This window comes from Sorex fumeus, unplaced genomic scaffold (genome assembly GCF_029834395.1).
Source record: "Sorex fumeus unplaced genomic scaffold, SorFum_2.1 ptg000037l, whole genome shotgun sequence".
In the NCBI taxonomy this organism is placed as follows: Eukaryota; Metazoa; Chordata; class Mammalia; order Eulipotyphla; family Soricidae; genus Sorex; species Sorex fumeus.
The window spans coordinates 19902720-19921724 of record NW_026606094.1 but is presented as its reverse complement, the minus strand read 5'-3'; the positions used below and the strand labels follow the sequence as shown (position 1 = coordinate 19921724).

Below are 19005 nucleotides of genomic sequence, written 5' to 3'. Positions count from 1 at the left end.
TCTATGAAAATACTACCACAACAAAATTTAAAAAGCATGCCCACACTTCAAAAGCTATAATGTGATGGTGAAAACCCAGAAAATTCATTTCTGAAATAATTTCTACTTGCAAAGGCATCTGCCGCTAATTTTAACTACACCTTTGTAGTTTTATTCCAAGGATTTATCTAATGATGGGAATTTTTAAATCTTCATACAAATTATCAGATGAATCGCATACACCAGGGTTTTTAACCTCAGCACAGTGAATTTGTGCTGAACAGTTTTCTCTGGTGGAAGCTGTCCTGGGCTTTGTAGGGGGTTTACCAGTTTTTTTTCTAGTCAAATACCTGTAGCATATCTCCTGGTCCCAGGTCCCCAGAGCTCCTGAGCTACCCACTTCCCACCCAATACACACATCATCAGCCCCAATTGTGATAGCCAAGAATCTTCAGTCATTGTCAGGTATCCTGTGGGGATGAGATTGCCTCTCCTTGAGAACTACTGGCTACCACAATTAATATAACTATTCCAGTCACTAAAAGTCACAAAACCAGCAGCTAAGGGGGTCTTAGAAAACTATGCCAGGTTCCTAAAAAGATCTTCAGCATGCATAAATAATTTGAGGACCCTGAGGCTGGAGCAATAGCACAGTGGTTAGGGTGTTTGCCTTGCACGTGGCCGACCCAGGTTCAATTCCCAGCAACCCATGTGGTCCCCTGAGCACTGCCAAGAGTAATTCCTGAGTGCAGAGACAGGAGTAAACCTTGTGCATTGCTGTGTGTGACTCAAAATGAAAATAAATAAATAAAAACCCAAGGACCTAACTAATGAGGTGCCCTTTATTTATAGATGAACTGAAATCTGGACTCTGGCATTAAACCAGAAGTTCCAAGTGGACATATGCTAACACAGTGAGGTTTAGCACTTTTTCCTGCCCAGATGAACATAATTAGGTGAAAAAGATCTGCTGGGGGGCGGGGGGATGCTATCAAAAGACTAAAGCAGGACATTTCTTTTATCTAATGACATGGAATGAATGCAGTAAGATGTAAACACCCGTGTATCAATTGTGACACAAAGCAGATACAGAGTGAAAGCACAGGAGCAACAACAATTATGCAAATATTTTCTGCTGGGGCATTTTACTTTAACCTATAAGCAAGCAATAAATCATCAAAACAACAAGGAGCTATTTATGGTGGTGCTTCCCCTCCTCCCTGAGCTCCCACTGATGGAGTAAGTAGAGTTAGCCACTTTTCAGTTGCACAGAGAGAAAAAAAAAACAGAACTACAGAAAACCTGATTATTGCTAGGTCAGACATAAACAAGAATTTGAAATTGCCTAAAAGAAAACAAGTCCTTCGGAAGCTTATAATCATTTGGTGTTTTTCTTGGGCTATTGTCTTTGCCTCAGAAACAGTAAAATGCAACCACTATTGAGGAGAAATTAAATTTTCAAGTCAAGTCATAATGTCTTGTTTTCCTTTCCCTTAAAATAAAGACTTCAAAATTTGAGGTAAAATATTAGGACCTCTTTCCAATAGTCGTCACTGCTACTCAATTGCCCCCCAGATGAGACTCCAGAAACTCCTGGCAACACCACAAATTGAAATGTTGAGAGAGATGAAATCCATTTGCCATCACAAATATGACGTTAAGTAAAACGAACAGCAATAAAATGCATGCATAAAAAATCAAACTAGGCAAAATAAAATGTATCTCTGTGAAGTATAGTTAGTTGCTTTTTAAATATTTGACAGCCCCAGATAAATACAAAATGTCTCTATGCTCTGGCCAATGAGACGTAACTGCAGTGTTGTGCGAAATTTTCAGAAGACACATTTATGCAATCGAATACACTAAGAGGAATCTTTTCCCTACATATCTACCCCTGGAGAAACCTAACAGTGAGAACTCTTGCAGCTGCACCCTTCTTTGAATTATTCTTGACAATGGGAGACATGCCCTCCACAGCAGTAAACCTAGGTGCCTATATCACTTTTGACACCATAAAACTATAAACAAGGCCAGCACGCCCTGCCTCTCAACTTGTATGTTGAAAGAAAAAAAGAACTTTCTATCACATCTAAGCTTTAATTTTATACTTATTTCATTAAGTATATTCAAATCTAATCTTAAAATAAGCGTATAAGGTATCCATTATTTCTCAACTTTCCTCCAATAACAATGGAATACAGATGAGAAAACAATGAAAGTGGACTGAATGTTCAGCTGTTCTGCGGAGAGTTGTGAGGGAAACATTTTAATATGAAATTCCTAGTGGGTCTCCATAACATAGTAAGGATTTCTTACACATTTTCATGATGAAGAAATTGAAATTGAGGTTCTGCAGGATTAAGCAATAAAGAAATTGAGGTTCTACAGGATTAAGCAATAAATTCAAGATCACAGAGCTGATCTTGACAAAATTCAAAGAAATGGAACTGAAATCAAGTTGTTTGGATACACATGCCTGACCTTTTCATTATACTACAATAAGCTCAGAAATAATCTCTGCTGAATACTATTATGCATGATTATTGAGCATAATAGAGGAAATATAAAACAAAGCACATACTAAAAAGAAACTTCAAAATGAAACATGTTTTTTTAAAGTGAGACAAAATATGATATTCAATGAGCAAAACACACAGTACAGATGTCACATTAGTGGATGTGACTGACACATTAAAACAGATTTGATCTGTTATAAAAGCTAAGACACAGTGATGACTTTAACTGGTCATGCTATTTTGTTTTGTCTTCCTTTCCTGGCTTTTTCTAATCTATAACAATGTTCTTGCTATGAAATCATTAATCCACTTAATAAAGTTGCCAGAAAGGAGAGGGTGCATCACAAAATACCACTCTCAAAAAAACTTGAATACAGTGGGCGTCATTCTCCAGAGGCCAGTCAGGTTTGGGCCTGCAGTGACGAGACATTTTCGGCCTCACAGGATGGGGGTGGAGCCGGTCCTGTCTTCCCCACCCCAAAGAGACTCCAAGTCATCGCCCATGAACGGCCTCTCTGGCTCCTAATCAAGCTGCTTAATGACCATGATCCCAGAGACTCAGAAACAAATCTTGAAACCCAGTGGCTTTTGGCATAAATGTGTCTAGTCCCCACAGTAGGTTACTGTCCCCAGGCTACCCCAGGGGGTAAAGGGTGCTGTCCCTCTGCCTGCTCCCCCTTGGTGGCTCGGTGGCCACCATCCTCCAGTGGCCATTGGACAGTCAGGCTTGGGCCCGCAGTGACGACATTTTGGGCCTCACGGGATGGGGGTGGAGCTGGTCCTGTCCTCCCTACCCCAACGAGACCCCAATTCATCGCCCATGAATGGCTTTTCTTGCTCCTGATCAAGCTGCTTAACGGCCATTATCCCAGAGACTCAGGAGCAAATCTTGGAACTCAGCAGGTTTTGGCAGAAATCTCTCCAGATTTAAATATTAAAATTTCAAAATCTCACGGCCACTACTGGAGCCACGTGACATCATATGTTATTCATAACCAGCAATAGAAAACCAATTGTCTACTTTTCAGCAATCTGAGTGTTGGGGTAAAATCTCAAATAATAATGGTGGGTCTGGTGTCAAAATATTGAATGTGATCAAAGCAGAGAGAGAGTAATGTGGAAATCATCTGCCCCACAGGTAGGGGGAGGGTGTGGGATGGGGATATACTGGGATTGTTGGGGGTGGATAATGGGCACTGGTGAAGGTATGGGTGTTTCATTGTATGACCGAGACTTAGACCTGAAAGTTTTGTAACTGCTCTCACGGTGATTCAATAAATAAAATTATAAAAAATGAAAAAAAAATAAGGTGGAGTTCATGCACAATTCAATCAGCTAATCAGTGGCTGAATAAATAGCAGTACTCTCACATAAAAAAAACTTCAATAAAAAATAAATAAGATTCACTGAAGTGTTTATGCCAAATGATGTAATAAGGTATAGACAATGAACATATCAATGACTAAGAAAAAAAAACTGAAATAGTTATTAAGAACTGACTTATCAATGAAGACATAAATTCCCTGATGAACTCTCCAATATTCTTCCTCAGGACTTTTTTACCTTATCCATAGATTTTTGGTGGGTGTTGTTCCCACCAAAAAAAAAAGTATGCCATTTCGAGACCACTGATCTAAAATAAGTGTAAGTACAATTAAAGCATGTAAGAAATGAAAATAAGTGTGATCCCCTCATTGCAGTAAGAAGGAAAAGGGAAGAGAAAAGAAAATTAATCCCATTATTTTATGACAAATACTGTAAATTTGGAATGGTATACAAAAAAGAGACAGACTTAAAAAAAAAAAAGGAGATAGGACACAGTATTAACAAGCAAAGTAACTCCAAAAAAGTAATGTTAAGTCTGAAATAATGACTTTTGGAAGTCAATTCAAACACATTCTCTGATTTGAGGATTTGGTTAAAGAAATTGGGCACGCTGCGCCTCTGGCCAGAACTCAACAACTTGGGACTAAGTTTCCAGAGAAATTAAACAGCCAAAAGTTAGGTATGTGGGAATCATGCCCACAAACCAACTCTGGATCAGCTATACAACCTTGTTTATCAGCCTTGCTTCAGAGATCCATAAATAAATCTTGAAAGAGATCAAAATCAGGCTATTTAAGTGCATTTTTTAAACAGCCATGACTCAGATACTCACGAATGAGTCTCAAAAGAGAGCAGTATACTGCAGAGATGCCCCCCCCCCCACTCCGCACCCAGCTGATTTCACTGGGGCACCTTGGAGGGGGCCAGGTATGCCCCTCTACCTGTCCCAAATGAACCACAGCAGTCACAAACCTCTAGAAACTAATTGCCTCAACGGTCAAGGCAGACCTTCACAGGTTCATCTTGAAACCCCCAGGCATGAGAATGAATCTCCTAAAATACTCAGGTATGCAGGAAACCAGCAAATGAAAACTCCAGGCTTCAAGGAGTCAGGGATGGGTGGCCTGTCCCCATCTCCCTGCCCTTCCGGTTTCCTGGCAATCAAGCCCAAGAAGTGCCTCTGGGCATCATTTAAGCACATGATTCAGAGACTCACAAATGAATCTCAGAAGAGAGCAGAATGCCACAAATATTTTTAAAAAATCTTATAATTCCAGGAGCACTCGCCGCTTTTGTGGCCACACATCTCATATTATTCATAGCAAACAATACAAAATAAATTATTTAGCATCTGCCTAGGGGGCAGGCTTCGGTAGTAGAGGGAAAATTTGAAATAATGGTGGTGGGAAGGTGTAGTGGTAGTGGGATTGGTGTTGAAATGTTGAATGTAAAGAATTATTGTGAACAACTTTATGAAAATCACTGTCATCCCATTGTTCATCGGTTTGCCTGAGCTGGCACCAGCAATGTCTCCATTCGTCCCAGCCCTGAGATTTTAGCAGCCTCTCCTTACTCATCTTTCCCAACGCTGCCATATTGGAGGCTCTTTCAGGGTCAGGGGAATGAGACTTGTTATTGTTACTGTTTTTGGCATATTGAATATGCCACGGGGAGCTTGCCAGTATCTACCATGCTTTATGAAAATAAAATATAAAATATTCTAAAAAGTAAAAAAAAAAATAAAGAAATTGGGCACATTTTATACAAGTATTTAATAATCTGCGATGTAGAATCTCCTGCTCCCATACCAGGCTGTCTTTACCGAGGGCCCCTCAGAGTGGAGTGGGTTGAGTTTCCCTCCCTGACCCAAGGAGAACCCCAGCAGCTGAAAACCTCCAGAACCCAGCCACAGCCATGCTCAAGGCCATTCTCCACAAGCTTGGACAAGCCTCATGCATGAAGGAACCGGCAAAGGAACCTAGGTGTGCTGACCCGGGGCTGAGATCTCCAAGTTGGCTTGGATCGGGACTGGGCCTCCTCCATCTAACTCCCCCATTTTCCAGTAGCTTGGTTGTCACACCCATAAACTGCCCTCCCCAGACTGCTCCAGTGCCATCTAATCCCTTCAATGGCCATGATCCAGAGACTATAAAACAAAGCTCCCAGAACCGACCTCTTATAACCTAGCCCACTGATGTTCTCTGTCCCTCTCAGAGAGCCCGGAAAGCTACCGAGAGTATCCCGCCCACATAGCAGAGCCTGGCAAGCTCCCTATGGTGTATTTGGTATGCTAAAAATAGTAACAATAATGAGTCTCATTCCCCTTACCCTGAAAGAGCCTCCAATATGGCACCATTGGGAAGGACGAATAAGGAGAGGCTGCTAAAATCTCAGGGCTGGGACGAATGGAGATGTTACTGGCACCCGCTCGAGCAAATTGATGAACAACAGGATGACAGTGATACAGCGATACAGTGATTTAATAATCAAAGATTACAGGCAAGTTATACCAGGATGGGAAATCTAGGTCTAAGTAAGTTAGACTGAATCAGATTGAAGACGATACCATAAATTATACAAATACCAAATAATTCAGCCTTATTAACAGAGTTTCTGGTTTGGAAATGTAATGGAGGGTCTGAGAAAGATGGAGGAAAGACCATCCGTTCCAATCAAAGAGAAGATAATTTATGTTTATGCATATAGTTGTACGGTGGGGGAGTAGGGAAGAAGCAGAGCTAATATGCTAATGAGCAATGAGTGGGTACTGTTAATTGCATCACTGCCCTAAAACACAAAAGACGTAATTCAGCATGATCTATATACATTGCACTAGACTATCAAAATTATTTATATCTTCAAAATTTAAAAAACCCTTTGCAATAAGTTCCTTATTTACATTAACTTTGAAAATGGGAGGTTGAGTAGAGAACATTATGTCTGACCCAGGAAAAGAATCTCAATTCTGTGCTCAGGGCATGGACACCTTAGCTCTCAGTTCTCGTTTGTCAGAACGGTCTGTTCTGACAAAATCAAGCGCATCTGAAGAATGCCATGGCAACCACAGAATTATCAGTGAGTCACGTTGTCCTATACTTACCAATCGGTAGAGCTCAGTAATGCTGATGTCCTCTGGATCCACCATGGCATACTCTTTCCTAGGGACCAGGTCAAGACCCAGTTGTCTAGAATACAAAAATGTAAGAAGAAAAGTCATCTCAATGGAATATATGAGCCATTTTTAAAGAAATACCTTGAAATTAGACAAACCATTTCCTGGCCTTCACCTGCCTCCACTTCTCTCACCCATATTTTAAGATCTTATATGATTTGTTGTTGCAGTTAGAGCAGCCAAAGGAACCAGGCTGGACACTGGACATATGTTGACAAATTAAAAATATAAATGACAGACAAAATGAATTAAGATGGAGCAGATTAACATGTTAGTTCTCAGGGAGTGTTTCTACCAGAGGTGGGGCGAAGGGAGCTTGTTTCTTTATGGGGAGAACCTTTGGGATCATTTATTTATTTATTTATGTTTCTTTCGCCCCTCTTAGAGAGCCCAGCAAGCTATCAAGAGTATTGCGCCTGCACGGCAAAGCCTGGTAAGCTATCTGTGACGTATTCGCTATGCCAAAAACAGTAACAAATCTCACAATTTGTTGTGAGATGCTATTGGTGCCCGCTTGAGCAAATTGATGAACAACAGGACAGTGCTACAGTGCTATATTTATTTTTCTTAATTATTTTTTTAATTGAATCACCATGTCACCATGAGATACAGTTACAAAGCTTTCATGGTTTTCCTTTCTTTTTTTTTTTTTATTTTTTTGGGTCACACCCAGCGATGCTCAGGTCTTACCACTGGATCTACATTCAGGAATTACTCCTGGTGGTGCTTGGGGGACCATATAGGATGCCGGGAATTGAACCCTGGTCAGTTGCGTGCAAGGCAAACACCCTATCTGGTGTACTATTGTTCTGGCCCCAGTTTTAGTGATTTTAAGTCATACAATGTTCCAACACCCATCCCTCCACCACTGTACATTTCCTGTCACCAATCAATGCCTCCTTTCTTCCTCCTGCAACCCCCTACACACACCCCATCCTACCCATACTTTTCTTCTCTCTCTCTCCTTTTAGGCATTATTTTTTGCAATACAGATACTGAGAGGCCATGAAGTTTGATCATTTGCCCACTTTCAGCACACATGTTCAATTTGGAGCAATTCCTTTGGGATCCTTTAGATCACAAAAGAGATCTATCCACATTGGACTGGGATGGAAATCAGAAGTAGACATGGGGAAATGAAAACTTGCTCTTAAAGATTTTACCTGGCCCACAAATTCCTATTCATGTCTGAAGCTAACATGTTATTTGTATGAAACTCTTGCAACATGTACAAGGTTTTCATTCATTTACGGTGGAATCTGGATGCAGTCATATGGTTGGAGAGAAGGCAGGATTAAGAAAGGTGGGAAGGCAGTAAAGTAAGTTAAGACATGGGAAAGACTCTGTGGAAATATAGTTGTAGGGTGTCAAAACAGCTAATCTCTTATGTCAGGTTTCATTGTGGTTAAAGTGAGACATATTCTCAGGCTCCGGGCCATGTTGAGAAGTAGAAATGTGAAATCCACCTTAAAATAACCGAGTAGGTGATGTTTTATCACGGACAGTGGAAAATGAATAGAATCCTGCCAGTTCCTCTCCAGCAATATTTGTGATACAGTTCTCTGCAAGGCACCCACTTCATCCACTGCTAACAATGCTACAGAATCCAATTCATCTCTTTCATCATCTACAACCATCCCAAACTCTTCAAAATATCTCTGTAATTCCCTAAAGAAGAACACTATCTCTTTACTCTTTACCAAAACCTTTTCAACGACCACACTCCACATACCAGGTTTAATTCTCCAAGGTTAATCTGTTCCAAACCCTTTCATATCATCACTCTCTCCAACATTAAAATTGTATGTCAAGTGTGGAACCTCAGCTATTTTATTTTGAATTTTAAACATCTTGAAGCTGTGTGCTACCAAAAACCCTGTGAAAGTTTCCCTAAATAAAATTTATTGATTCAGCACAGTCTTCAAGCCAGGTACTGCCCCAACTACCCTGAAGGATATTTGCTCTTAAGATTAGAAGACCGAGGCCTTCTTAATGTAGGAGCTGACATTTAAGTAACTAAAACAGTTCCTTGTTTTTCTTTAATAATCTTTCTCTTTAAGGAACCAAAAGAATCACACTCCTTTCATTTTTGTTGAAATTATAACAAACACTGTGATTTTTATTGAGTGCTTTCACTTTCTCTGTCTTTCTCTGTCTCTGTCTCTGTCTTTCTCTCTGTCTCTCTGTCTCTGTCTCTGTCTCTCTCTTTCTCTCCCTCCCTCCCACACCCCCCACCCCAGGAAGACCACACCAGATACCAGGCAATGCTCATGCTCAAGGGATACTTTCAGTTCCATGCTTTGGGGTTGCTTCCAGTGGTGCACAGAGGACCATGTGGGGCCATAGATCAAATCAGGGTAGGCCATACACAAGGTAAGCAAATGAGCCTCTGTATTCTCTTCCTGCCTCTGACTTGTATTAAAGTAGCCTAGGTAACTCTATCATGGACTAGAAGGTATCCTCTCAAAATTTATACTGAGATGCTAATCCCAGTATGGACTGTATTTGAAGAAAAAGACTACAAGAAGGCAATAAGGATCAAGATAAAATCATATGAGGGCCTAAATCCAATGGATCTGATAGCTTTATAATAATAAGAGAGAATTTTCTCCTCTCCTTCCCTCCTCTTCCCTTCTCTCTCTCTCTCTCTCTCTCTCTCTCTCTCTCTCTCTCTCTCTCTCTCTCTCTCTCTCTCTCCTTATAGAAGACCACATTGAGAACTCTGAAAGTCAGTTAGAAAGTTCTCACCAGAAACTGAATTTCCTGGTAATTTGATTATAGACTTCCAGCCTCTAGAACTGTGATAACATGGTAGTATTTTTGCTACAGCATCTGGAGTCAACACATACAACTTTCTTGCTGCACTTCATCTAGCATTCTGCTAGGGTCTGCTCTCTACTCTCCATCTCCTCACAAGAGAGGTCTCAGTGCAAGAAATTGCGTGGAACTGGGTCAACACTGCAGAGAAAAGACTGTCCAGCACAAGGGCTTTTCAACTTCTATTACAACTGAGGACAGGCAGCAATTCATGGACCAGAAATTGAAAACCACAGATCAAGCAAAAAAGGAAAGATATGTAACCACAGGCTAGTTAACATACCCACAGCTCCTTCTACCACAAATTCATCTACCCACACCCTCTGCTGACAGAGATGGGGCAGGAGCAGTAGTCAGTGACTCACTCTTCTTAAACTAAATCCAATTGGTTCACAGGTAGGCACTTGACCTAAGTATAAATCATCCAGGATTTGCCAGTAGTTTCTGAGTGCCTAGTCTAAAGTGTCCATCTAAATATGACTGATAAAAGGGATCTGTCAGTGAGAGTCTTTCTTGGAGAAATTGAACCTGGAAATTCAGTCAGCATCAATCACATGGCACAAGAAGAAAGTACACATGAAGGGCAACCGGTCACTGCAGAACAAGAGGGCAAGAATGGATTCTAACTGCAGGTGTTCTGCATTAGATGTGGGATCCAGAACCATCTTGGGTCGCAGGATTCTATAATCCTGAAGTTTCTTTTTTTTTTTTTTTTGCTTTTGGGTCACACCTGGCGTTGCTCAGGGGTTACTCCTGGCTCATGCACTCAGGAATTACTCCTGGCGGTGCTCGGGAGACCATACGGGATGCTGGGAATCGAACCTGGGTCGGCCATGTTGGCTGCGTGCAAGGCAAATGCCCTACCCACTGTGCTATTGCTCCAGCCCCAATCCTGAAGTTTTTTTTTATCTCATAGGACTTAGTTATTGAATTTGTGCTGACTACCTGGAGTCCTCCACATGTGAAGAGAATTCTCTAGGTTCCTATTTTGTTTTGTAAACTCAAGATATACCTCCTACTGTGTGAGATTTTGTAGAATCGACTTCCCATTGTTTGAGACAGTGCTTAATAAAATGATTAAGAAATAAGGGAAATAAAGAAGGGAGAAGAGCCAAAGAGAGTTTAGAGGATACTGGAAGTCAATGAAGGTACATGTGGGTCAAATTTTAAATCTTCCCAGTCACTTAACTGCTCTGTGACATCAGGCAGAAAGATCAACTGATTCCCCTTGTAGACAATCTTAGCAGGAAGGAGACTAGAACATGGAGCATTGTTGAAACTGCCTAAGGAGAATGCTTCCAGGAAGAATACTTTTTTTATGGCCCCAGTAGAGAACAAGGATAATCTCCTCCTTCTAAACAAAGAGCTTCTCTCTACCATTCTGCAGCAGTTTGACACACAATTTTAAAATGAACATATTTTAAATTTACATTTCTCTGGAGATCTACATGTGGACAGATCTATTTCTCGGGAGATCTATATGCTGACAGATTATTTTGTAGGACAACTTGATCTAATCTCATATCGAAGACACTGTCTGGATTCCCTTTCCAATTAGCACTATTCAACATGATGTAAAACAATTTCCATTTAAAGGACTAAGGAAAATGCACACTCTATACTCAAAGTCAATTTTAAATAAGAGGCCAAAATTCAAAGAGAACAGAGTGAAACTCAGAAAAGCTATGCATTTGAGGATGATCTAAATAAAATATATTGCTCATTTTCATGCATCAGTGTTTTACCAAATTACTAAATTAGACAAATCACTCTCCAAAGTACAAAGCTAGAACTCATGTGAGTCAAAATCGAGTCATGATTCAGTCATAATTAGTGTTTTTCCTAGATATGTCCGTCCTCATTCCTTCTGTTCTCATCTTCCCTACTAAAACTGAGAAAGCATCATCTTTTTTGCCTTTTCTGTAGGTCTAAGTTATTTTTGGTAAACTAACTTTATCTAATTCTGTTCCTATTTACAAATCATTCTCTTACACTTGGGTCAGCACAATGAACAGTTAATATAATTTAGCAAAAAATTAAAAGGAAGATAATAAATAAGAAAGGCAGCATAAGTCAACTTTCAAAAGCCTTTTAGATCTCTCAGATGGGAAGATACAATGAAGTGGCTGGCACATTTTATCCACACTTGTTTTTAATTCCTCACAGGAAGTGATTCTTTTTTTCTTTTTTTGGAAGGGGGGGTGGGTACCACACTCAAAGGTGCACAGAGCTTACTCCTAGTTCTGCACTCAGGGATTGCTTCTGGAAGGATCTAGGGTGCTGGTGCTCAAAATCAGAGCAAATGTATGCAACTAATTTCATGGGCCCTCTCTGAACCCATGAAATTAATTTTATTTTTATAGAGATAAATCAATTATAAGAACTTTCCCAATCACTTGGAAAAGCATGAGTGGTGGCAGCACATGATGCTGAAGAAAACCCAGAGTTACAGTGGGTGCGTTGGAGGTTTAAAATGTGTTAGCAGGTTCATGCTCACTTGTAAAACAAAAGAGTTGGCAGGAATTAAAACCAGGTTTTGATTAATCAACTTCCATTGGTTAAAAAGAGCAACACCCTGACAGTTTCAAGTTGAATTTCTCAGAGTAAGAAGCAAATTTATCCACATTGTATCTTCTGTCTTTTTTTTCCTCTCTTTTCTGTCTGCTTCTCAAAAATTCTGGTACCTAAATCCCTTGAAAATCCAAATAGAAAATGGAGATTTGGAGAGAGGAAGGCAGAAAAGATCTGACCATATAAAGGATTGAGGGATACTGTGACTTCTTTAAACTTTACTGAATCGCTACAAGCTTAGGATCACAACCATAGCAGGTTTGTATTAATTTTTTCTCCACATAATAACATTCCTTAGTTCAATGTCAGGTGTCAAAAATCGGATGAACTGGACACATAATGAGATTTGGAGATGACTGCTGGACTAGAGCCATTACCAACTGGATTCCACGGGACGTCAAAAGACCGTGTGGCCGCCCACCTACAAGATGGTCAGGCTTCTTCGTCAAGACCTTGAATGATTGGTTTGAGGCTCTTCTTGTTCCTAGAATGAGCAGACACCATTGGGCTACACCAGCACACGAAAGGGACACATGGAGACATTACTGGCGCCAGCTCGAGCAAATCAATGAGTAACGGGATGTCAAGTGATCAAGTGATCAAGTTCAATATCCACCTTGATCAGAGGCTTAACTGATGCTGTACTCATAATTTAAATGTAAATGCATTTAAATGAAAATCTCAATCCTAGGAGGGGCCTAAGAGAGAGTGCAACAGACACATGGTTTTCACTTGGAGAGTAAGATTCATTAACACCAAATAACCCCCCAGTCCCTATCAAGAGAGATTCCCTAAGCACTAAGTGGGAGACCACTGTAGACTGTCTATAGCACTGTCCTCTCATTGTTCATCAATTTGCTCAAGCAGGCACCAGTAACGTGTCCATTGAGAGACTTGTCACTGTTTTTGGCATATCAAATACACCACAGAGAGCTTGCTAGGCTCTGCCGTTTGAACGCAATACTCTCAGTAGCTTGCCGGACTCTCTGAGAGGGATGGAGGAATTGAACCCTGGTCAGCTACGTGCAGGGCAAAAGCCCTACCCACTTGATACAAACAAACTAAATCTCTGTAGAGCAGAGGAGATGGCTCAGCATGCTGGCATGCACGTGGGAGCCAAAGGTATGATCCCCAACACCACATAGTCCTCAAGCACCAATGGGAGCAAATGACAAGCCCTTGACTGCAGCTGCCCCTGTACACTGCTAGATGTGGCACCAAAACTAAAAATAAATTAGAAAATATTAACATCCATCTTGGTCAAGAATAGTTTTTCACCTAGTTCTCCAAAGTAGCTAGTTAGTATGTACTCACAGTTCAACACATGGAAATAATCAAAGGCCACACTAGTGTGCAACTTCTGCTGAGACTTTCAAGTACATACTAACTATGCATATAACATATATGAAGGTATATTAATGTAACATTGCATTGGGCTAGAGTGATAGCACAGCGGGTAGGGCGTTTGCTTTGTGCATGTGGTCATCCCGGGTTCAATTACTCTGCCCCTCTCAGAGATCCCGGCAAGCTACCGAGAGTATCTCACCCACATGGCAAAGCCCGGCAAGATCCCCATGGTGTATTCAATATGCCAAGCACAGTAACAAGTCTCACAATGGAGACGTTACTGGGCCCGCTTGAGCAAATCGATGAGCAGCGGGAGGACAGTGCATGCATCTTGGAGGTGGGCACCGTTGAAAATTAATGAGCATAGGAAGCATTGTGAGAGCTCAGAAGGCTGAGTATACTAGCTCACTGATACACCTAAAGTAGCACACATTTGTTTGGTTTTAACATATTTGCTTGTGTTCTCTTATACACGGGCTTAAATGGCCCCAGAATGAAATACAGCAATCTTCACACACTTCCCTTTTATTGTGGTGGGAAGATGCTCACTGGTGGGATGGGTGTTTGAATATTATCTGTAATGAACTATTGTGAACTACTTTATGAAAATAAAATGTATAAAAATTGCAAAATTAAAAGAAAAGAAGGCTGAGTATAATATTTGCATGCCAAGTCCTGGGTTTGATTCCCAGCACCACATCATTATCTTCCCACCCCCGTCCCATGCCCAAGTACTTCTAGGTGTAAGCCCTGAACATAGAGTTAGGAGTGGCCCCTAAGTACCACTGGAGTACAGCCCCCAAACAAACAAACAAAAAAACCAGAAAGAAAAATAAGTATATGTATACACTAAGTTACGTTCACTCTTAAAAGTCTAAATCTACATGTCACCACGGAATCGTTTCAATCGACATAGCTGCCCTTACCTTACAGCAATTACTAACTGTTTTAACATAAGGCCTTACACTGTTTATCCATTATCATGTTATCTAGAGGAATACATTGACAAACAAATACAGGGCTAGAGAGACCAGCCAATGGCCTGAAGAACACGCTTTCAATGCCTTCCAGTTTGACCCGAGCACCACCTGGTCCTCTGCAAACCATTAGAAGTGAACACTGAGACCCAATAAAAAGATAGCATTATGAGCAATACTGGGTGCTCAGAACACTGAGCCCCAATAAAAAGATAGCATTGTGAGCATTACTGGGTGCCAGTTCCCCAAGACAAAACAAAACAAAATCAAACACACATACTAGACCTGAAGTTCATGTGAGGATAAGACTGATTTAGCGGAAGTGAGGTCCCAGTGATTCTCAGGAACGTGTCACATTCTGAGAGCACAGCCACACCTTCAGACCACGCAGGGCACAGGCAAAACAGCATCATGGCATCCATTCCAACCCAAAAGCATGTGATTCTCAGTCCATCCAGAGACAGCTGGCACTAAAGAATAGCTTCTCTCCAAAGAGAAAGCCTGGCAAAGGGCCCTCTGGTGTCTATCAGCGATATTTCCCCTCCCGCCACACCAGTAGTGTTTTCAGAGGCAGCGGCTACTCACTCATTGCCCCAGTCGAGGCGGGCAGTAATGTGGCGCTTCACGTCCTTCATCCGGTCATGGGTCAGATGGCCCACCAACACCTGCCGCCGCAGATCCAGGATTTCGTTCATGATGTGCCACAGCCGGTGGAAGAGATCACCTTCATTTCTCTAGGAAGAGGCAAACAGGAGACTGGTGGTCAGTCTCTGCACAGACTTGGCAAGCATAGCCCACAGAGAAAAGGGAAGGGGCGAGTCTTGTCTGCTCCCTCTTGGGTCTTGTCAGATTCTCCTACATCGTGACACTATACCATCCTCCATATCCTCAGACACAATCCCTGCTCTGCACACTTTCTTCAATTTCACAGTTTCACAAGGCTGTGCTCTTGCTCCAGAATCTCACTCTCTGGCTCTGGAGCACAGACACTGTGTGATCCAGAGTCGTGGCGACAGGCCAGCACCAAAGCTGAGCCTGATTCCTGACTTCACTCGCCCTGTGGCTCTGTACCCTCCAGGGCTCCTGTCTTTAGCTCAGACTAAACTCCCCAGACCTCCATGAGTTTGCCCAACTTCCACCTGCATCAGGAGACCTTCCCTGACATCTCCTGCCTGCTCCCCCAGCACCCTTCTCTAAAGTACATGTGATTTACATCAACTCAATGGCAAATCCTCTTTCCAGTCACGTGTGTGTGTATGTGTGTGTGTGTGTGTGTGTGTGTGTGTGTGTGTGTGCGTGTGTACAGCCAACCCAGAGGTGCTCAGTGCTTCCCTCTGGAAGTACCAGGGATTGAACAGGTGCCGTGCACATGTAAGGCAAGCCCCTTACCCCCAACACATCCTCTCTGGTCATATGCTGCTAATAAAGCTTTATTAAATTTTCTATCAGAAGTTGGGTACACAGATTGTCAAACTCACTTGTTGATGCTCTTTCGGGGGTTTATCTCCCCAGAACCTACATGGGTCTCAGGCACTTGGGCTGAAGGCTGTGGTGCTGCTGTCTGGCAGTGCTGGGGTCACCTGGGTCACCCCCTTAGTGCCTGAGAACCAGCAGGGCTACAGCTGGCAGTGCTCAGGGAGGAGCACTACAGTATCAGGGGTTGAACTAGACCCCTCACACAGGCAAGGTCTTTGGAGCCCTTTAAGCTATCAGCCCTTCCTTTAAGCTTTCCTACCCTCAGGAACGGAACTTTGACTGCTAGTTTCCAGTCAGTTTTTAGACCTTTTAAAAATGCTATTTTGTTCCAGCGAGGGAGATAGCTGAAAGCTATTGTGGCTGCAAGCGTTGTACGTAGGAGCTTAAGGTTTCATCCCCAAAACTACAAGGTCGCCCGGAACCACTGGGAGTGATGTTCAAGCAACACACTGGGACTAGTTCCTGCACCTGAAATTTACCAAGCAAGAGAGCTTAGTGGAAGGAAGATGGGTTAACTCCTGGCTTCAAGTCCAGCATTGGGCATGGACAAGTTTCACAGGATGTGAGTATAAGATTTCTTTTCTTTTTTCTTTTTTTAAAAATTTTCCTTTCCTTTCCTTTCCTTTCCTTTCCTTTCCTTTCCTTTCCTTTCCTTTCCTTTCCTTTCCTTTATTAATTGATACAGTTACAAAGCTTTGATGTTTGAGTTTCAATCTTACAATGATCAAACACCCATCCCTCTACCAGTGCACATTTTCCACCACCAATGTCCCCAGTATCCCTCCTCCCCCCACTGCCATCACCCATACCAACTCTTCCCCTGCCTCTACGGCAGACAATTTCCCCCATACTCTCTCTCTACTTTGGGGAATTATGGTTTTCAGAGTATAAGATTTCTTACCCAATAAACAAGAAAAGTATTACATTCCTAGGAGACTGTCATAGGGACTAGAGACAATGTTTGTGTTGAGAATAATATTAAATGCTGATCAAAAGCATAAACTCGAGAGACAGGGTACCTTGATATGAATGCCAACTTTGTTCTTATCTGGCTGAAAAACCTATTACAATTTATTAGCTCCTTGTATTTATTTTCTCATCTGCAGAATAAGGATCACAATAGCTATCTTATGAAGTTATAATGAGGATTACATTAAAGCTCTAAGACTAAAGCCTGGCCCTGAATTAGTGTCATTTAACTATCAGACAAATGCTAATACTGTTATTATTAGGGGTGTACTTGCCAATAATTCTTTTAAAAATATTTTATTTTTTTCTTTTTTTAAAATATTTTTAAATTTTACAAGGTAGTTGACAATATTTGATTACATTTAATATTCAAACACCAGTCCCACGACCAATACACCTTCCCACCAACAAATTTGGGATGTTTCCATCTCAAGCCCTGATCCCTGTTCGAAATAATATATAAAAATTTTGGCACAACCAAAATAATATATAAAAATATTTTCTTTCCTAACTATATTTACTACCCATGGCTTCATACTTTTTTTTCCTTGTGGAGATCTTCCCAAGCACTGCTAGGGGCCCAGCACCGCTCCTTGCTATATTCAGTGCAGCTATGTGGGCCTGAGGGTTCAATACGAGGCTTGGCCATATAGCATTTATCTAGAGAGGGTGCTGGGGTCCACTAGAATCAGCACGATAGTGTTCAGGGGTCACCAGGGACTTGGCAGTACTCTGAAGATCGTATGGTTCCGGAGATCAAACTTGTGGCCTTCACATGCAAGGCATGAGAACTATTTCCCTGCCAACTCTTCATCTTAACTAGAAGCAATGCTTTTAATTCTCTTCAAACTTTTATTAGCACACTACATGTAGAGTGGTATAAAAAGAACCAAGATTATCCTTAATTGAAAGCAGTTTTCAACTCTTTTTTCTATACTGGTGCTGTTTTGACCTTAGCCTGTGGCCCCCCATGCTACTGCTGGACCCCCTAGTATCGTGCCCTGATTTCCAATTATGTTTCTCACCTGTAGCCTTCTTTGAAAACACTGATCTAAAGTTCTCTACAGGGATAAATTTTCCAGAAATATCAAGTTCTACCTAATGGCCACTGAATCATATACTTTTTAAATGTTATCTTATATATTCACAAGGCAGTGCCTGGCAAGCTCCCCGTGGTGATATGCCCAAAACAGTAACAATAACGGTCTCATTCCCCAGATCCTGAAAGAGCCTCCAATGTGGCACCGTTGGGAAGGACAAGTAAGGAGAGGCTGCTAAAATCTCAGGGCTGGGACAAATGGAGATGTTACTGGTGTCCACTCGAGCAAAGAAATTCAGTAAGAAATATATTAAATAAGACAGATTTCATGTCATAAAGGACAGAGATAGCTCCCTCTTGACATACTGCAAGGGAACATCACCTGCCCCATGGTTGGGGCTGCTATTCTGGACTTCCAGCGGGAAAGGTTTCATTTCATCTGATCTCACCTCTAGTACTTATATTTAACAGAATTCTGGATATAAAATTGAAATCAAATGGACAAAAGAAACAAGCTGTTCACCTTTTCTTTAGCGAAGGCGGCAGGGACACTGACATCTGCCGCCTAATAGGACCCCTGTGCTGGATTCTATAATAGTGATACCTGACTTGACTGCTAGTGAAAATAATGGTTTCTTTTTTTAAGCTGGATTTTAAATACTAGGGCTGGGAAGATAAGTGCAAGTTGGTATAATACATGCCTAGTGTTCATGAGACTGTGAGTATGATGCCTAACACCACCTGGACCCCTGAGCACTGCTGGGTATACTAGTGCTGATGGTAGCTCTGTAACATCACTGGGGTGACCTATATTGA

At 41.6% G+C, this 19005-nt stretch overlaps 1 protein-coding gene across 4 annotated transcripts in view; it reads right to left on the bottom strand.

Annotated features, from left to right (window-relative positions):
* DOCK4 (dedicator of cytokinesis 4) overlaps positions 1-19005 on the bottom strand; it is a 473166-nt gene that overhangs the window by 236177 nt on the left and 217984 nt on the right. For all 4 annotated transcript variants that reach the window (XM_056117998.1, XM_056118001.1, XM_056118000.1 and 1 more), the window contains exons 6-7: positions 15291-15439; positions 6922-7006 (exon numbers count right to left, since the gene is read on the bottom strand). In XM_056117998.1, the coding sequence (XP_055973973.1) occupies positions 6922-7006; positions 15291-15439 (234 nt within the window). The remainder of the gene's footprint in view (positions 1-6921; positions 7007-15290; positions 15440-19005) is intronic.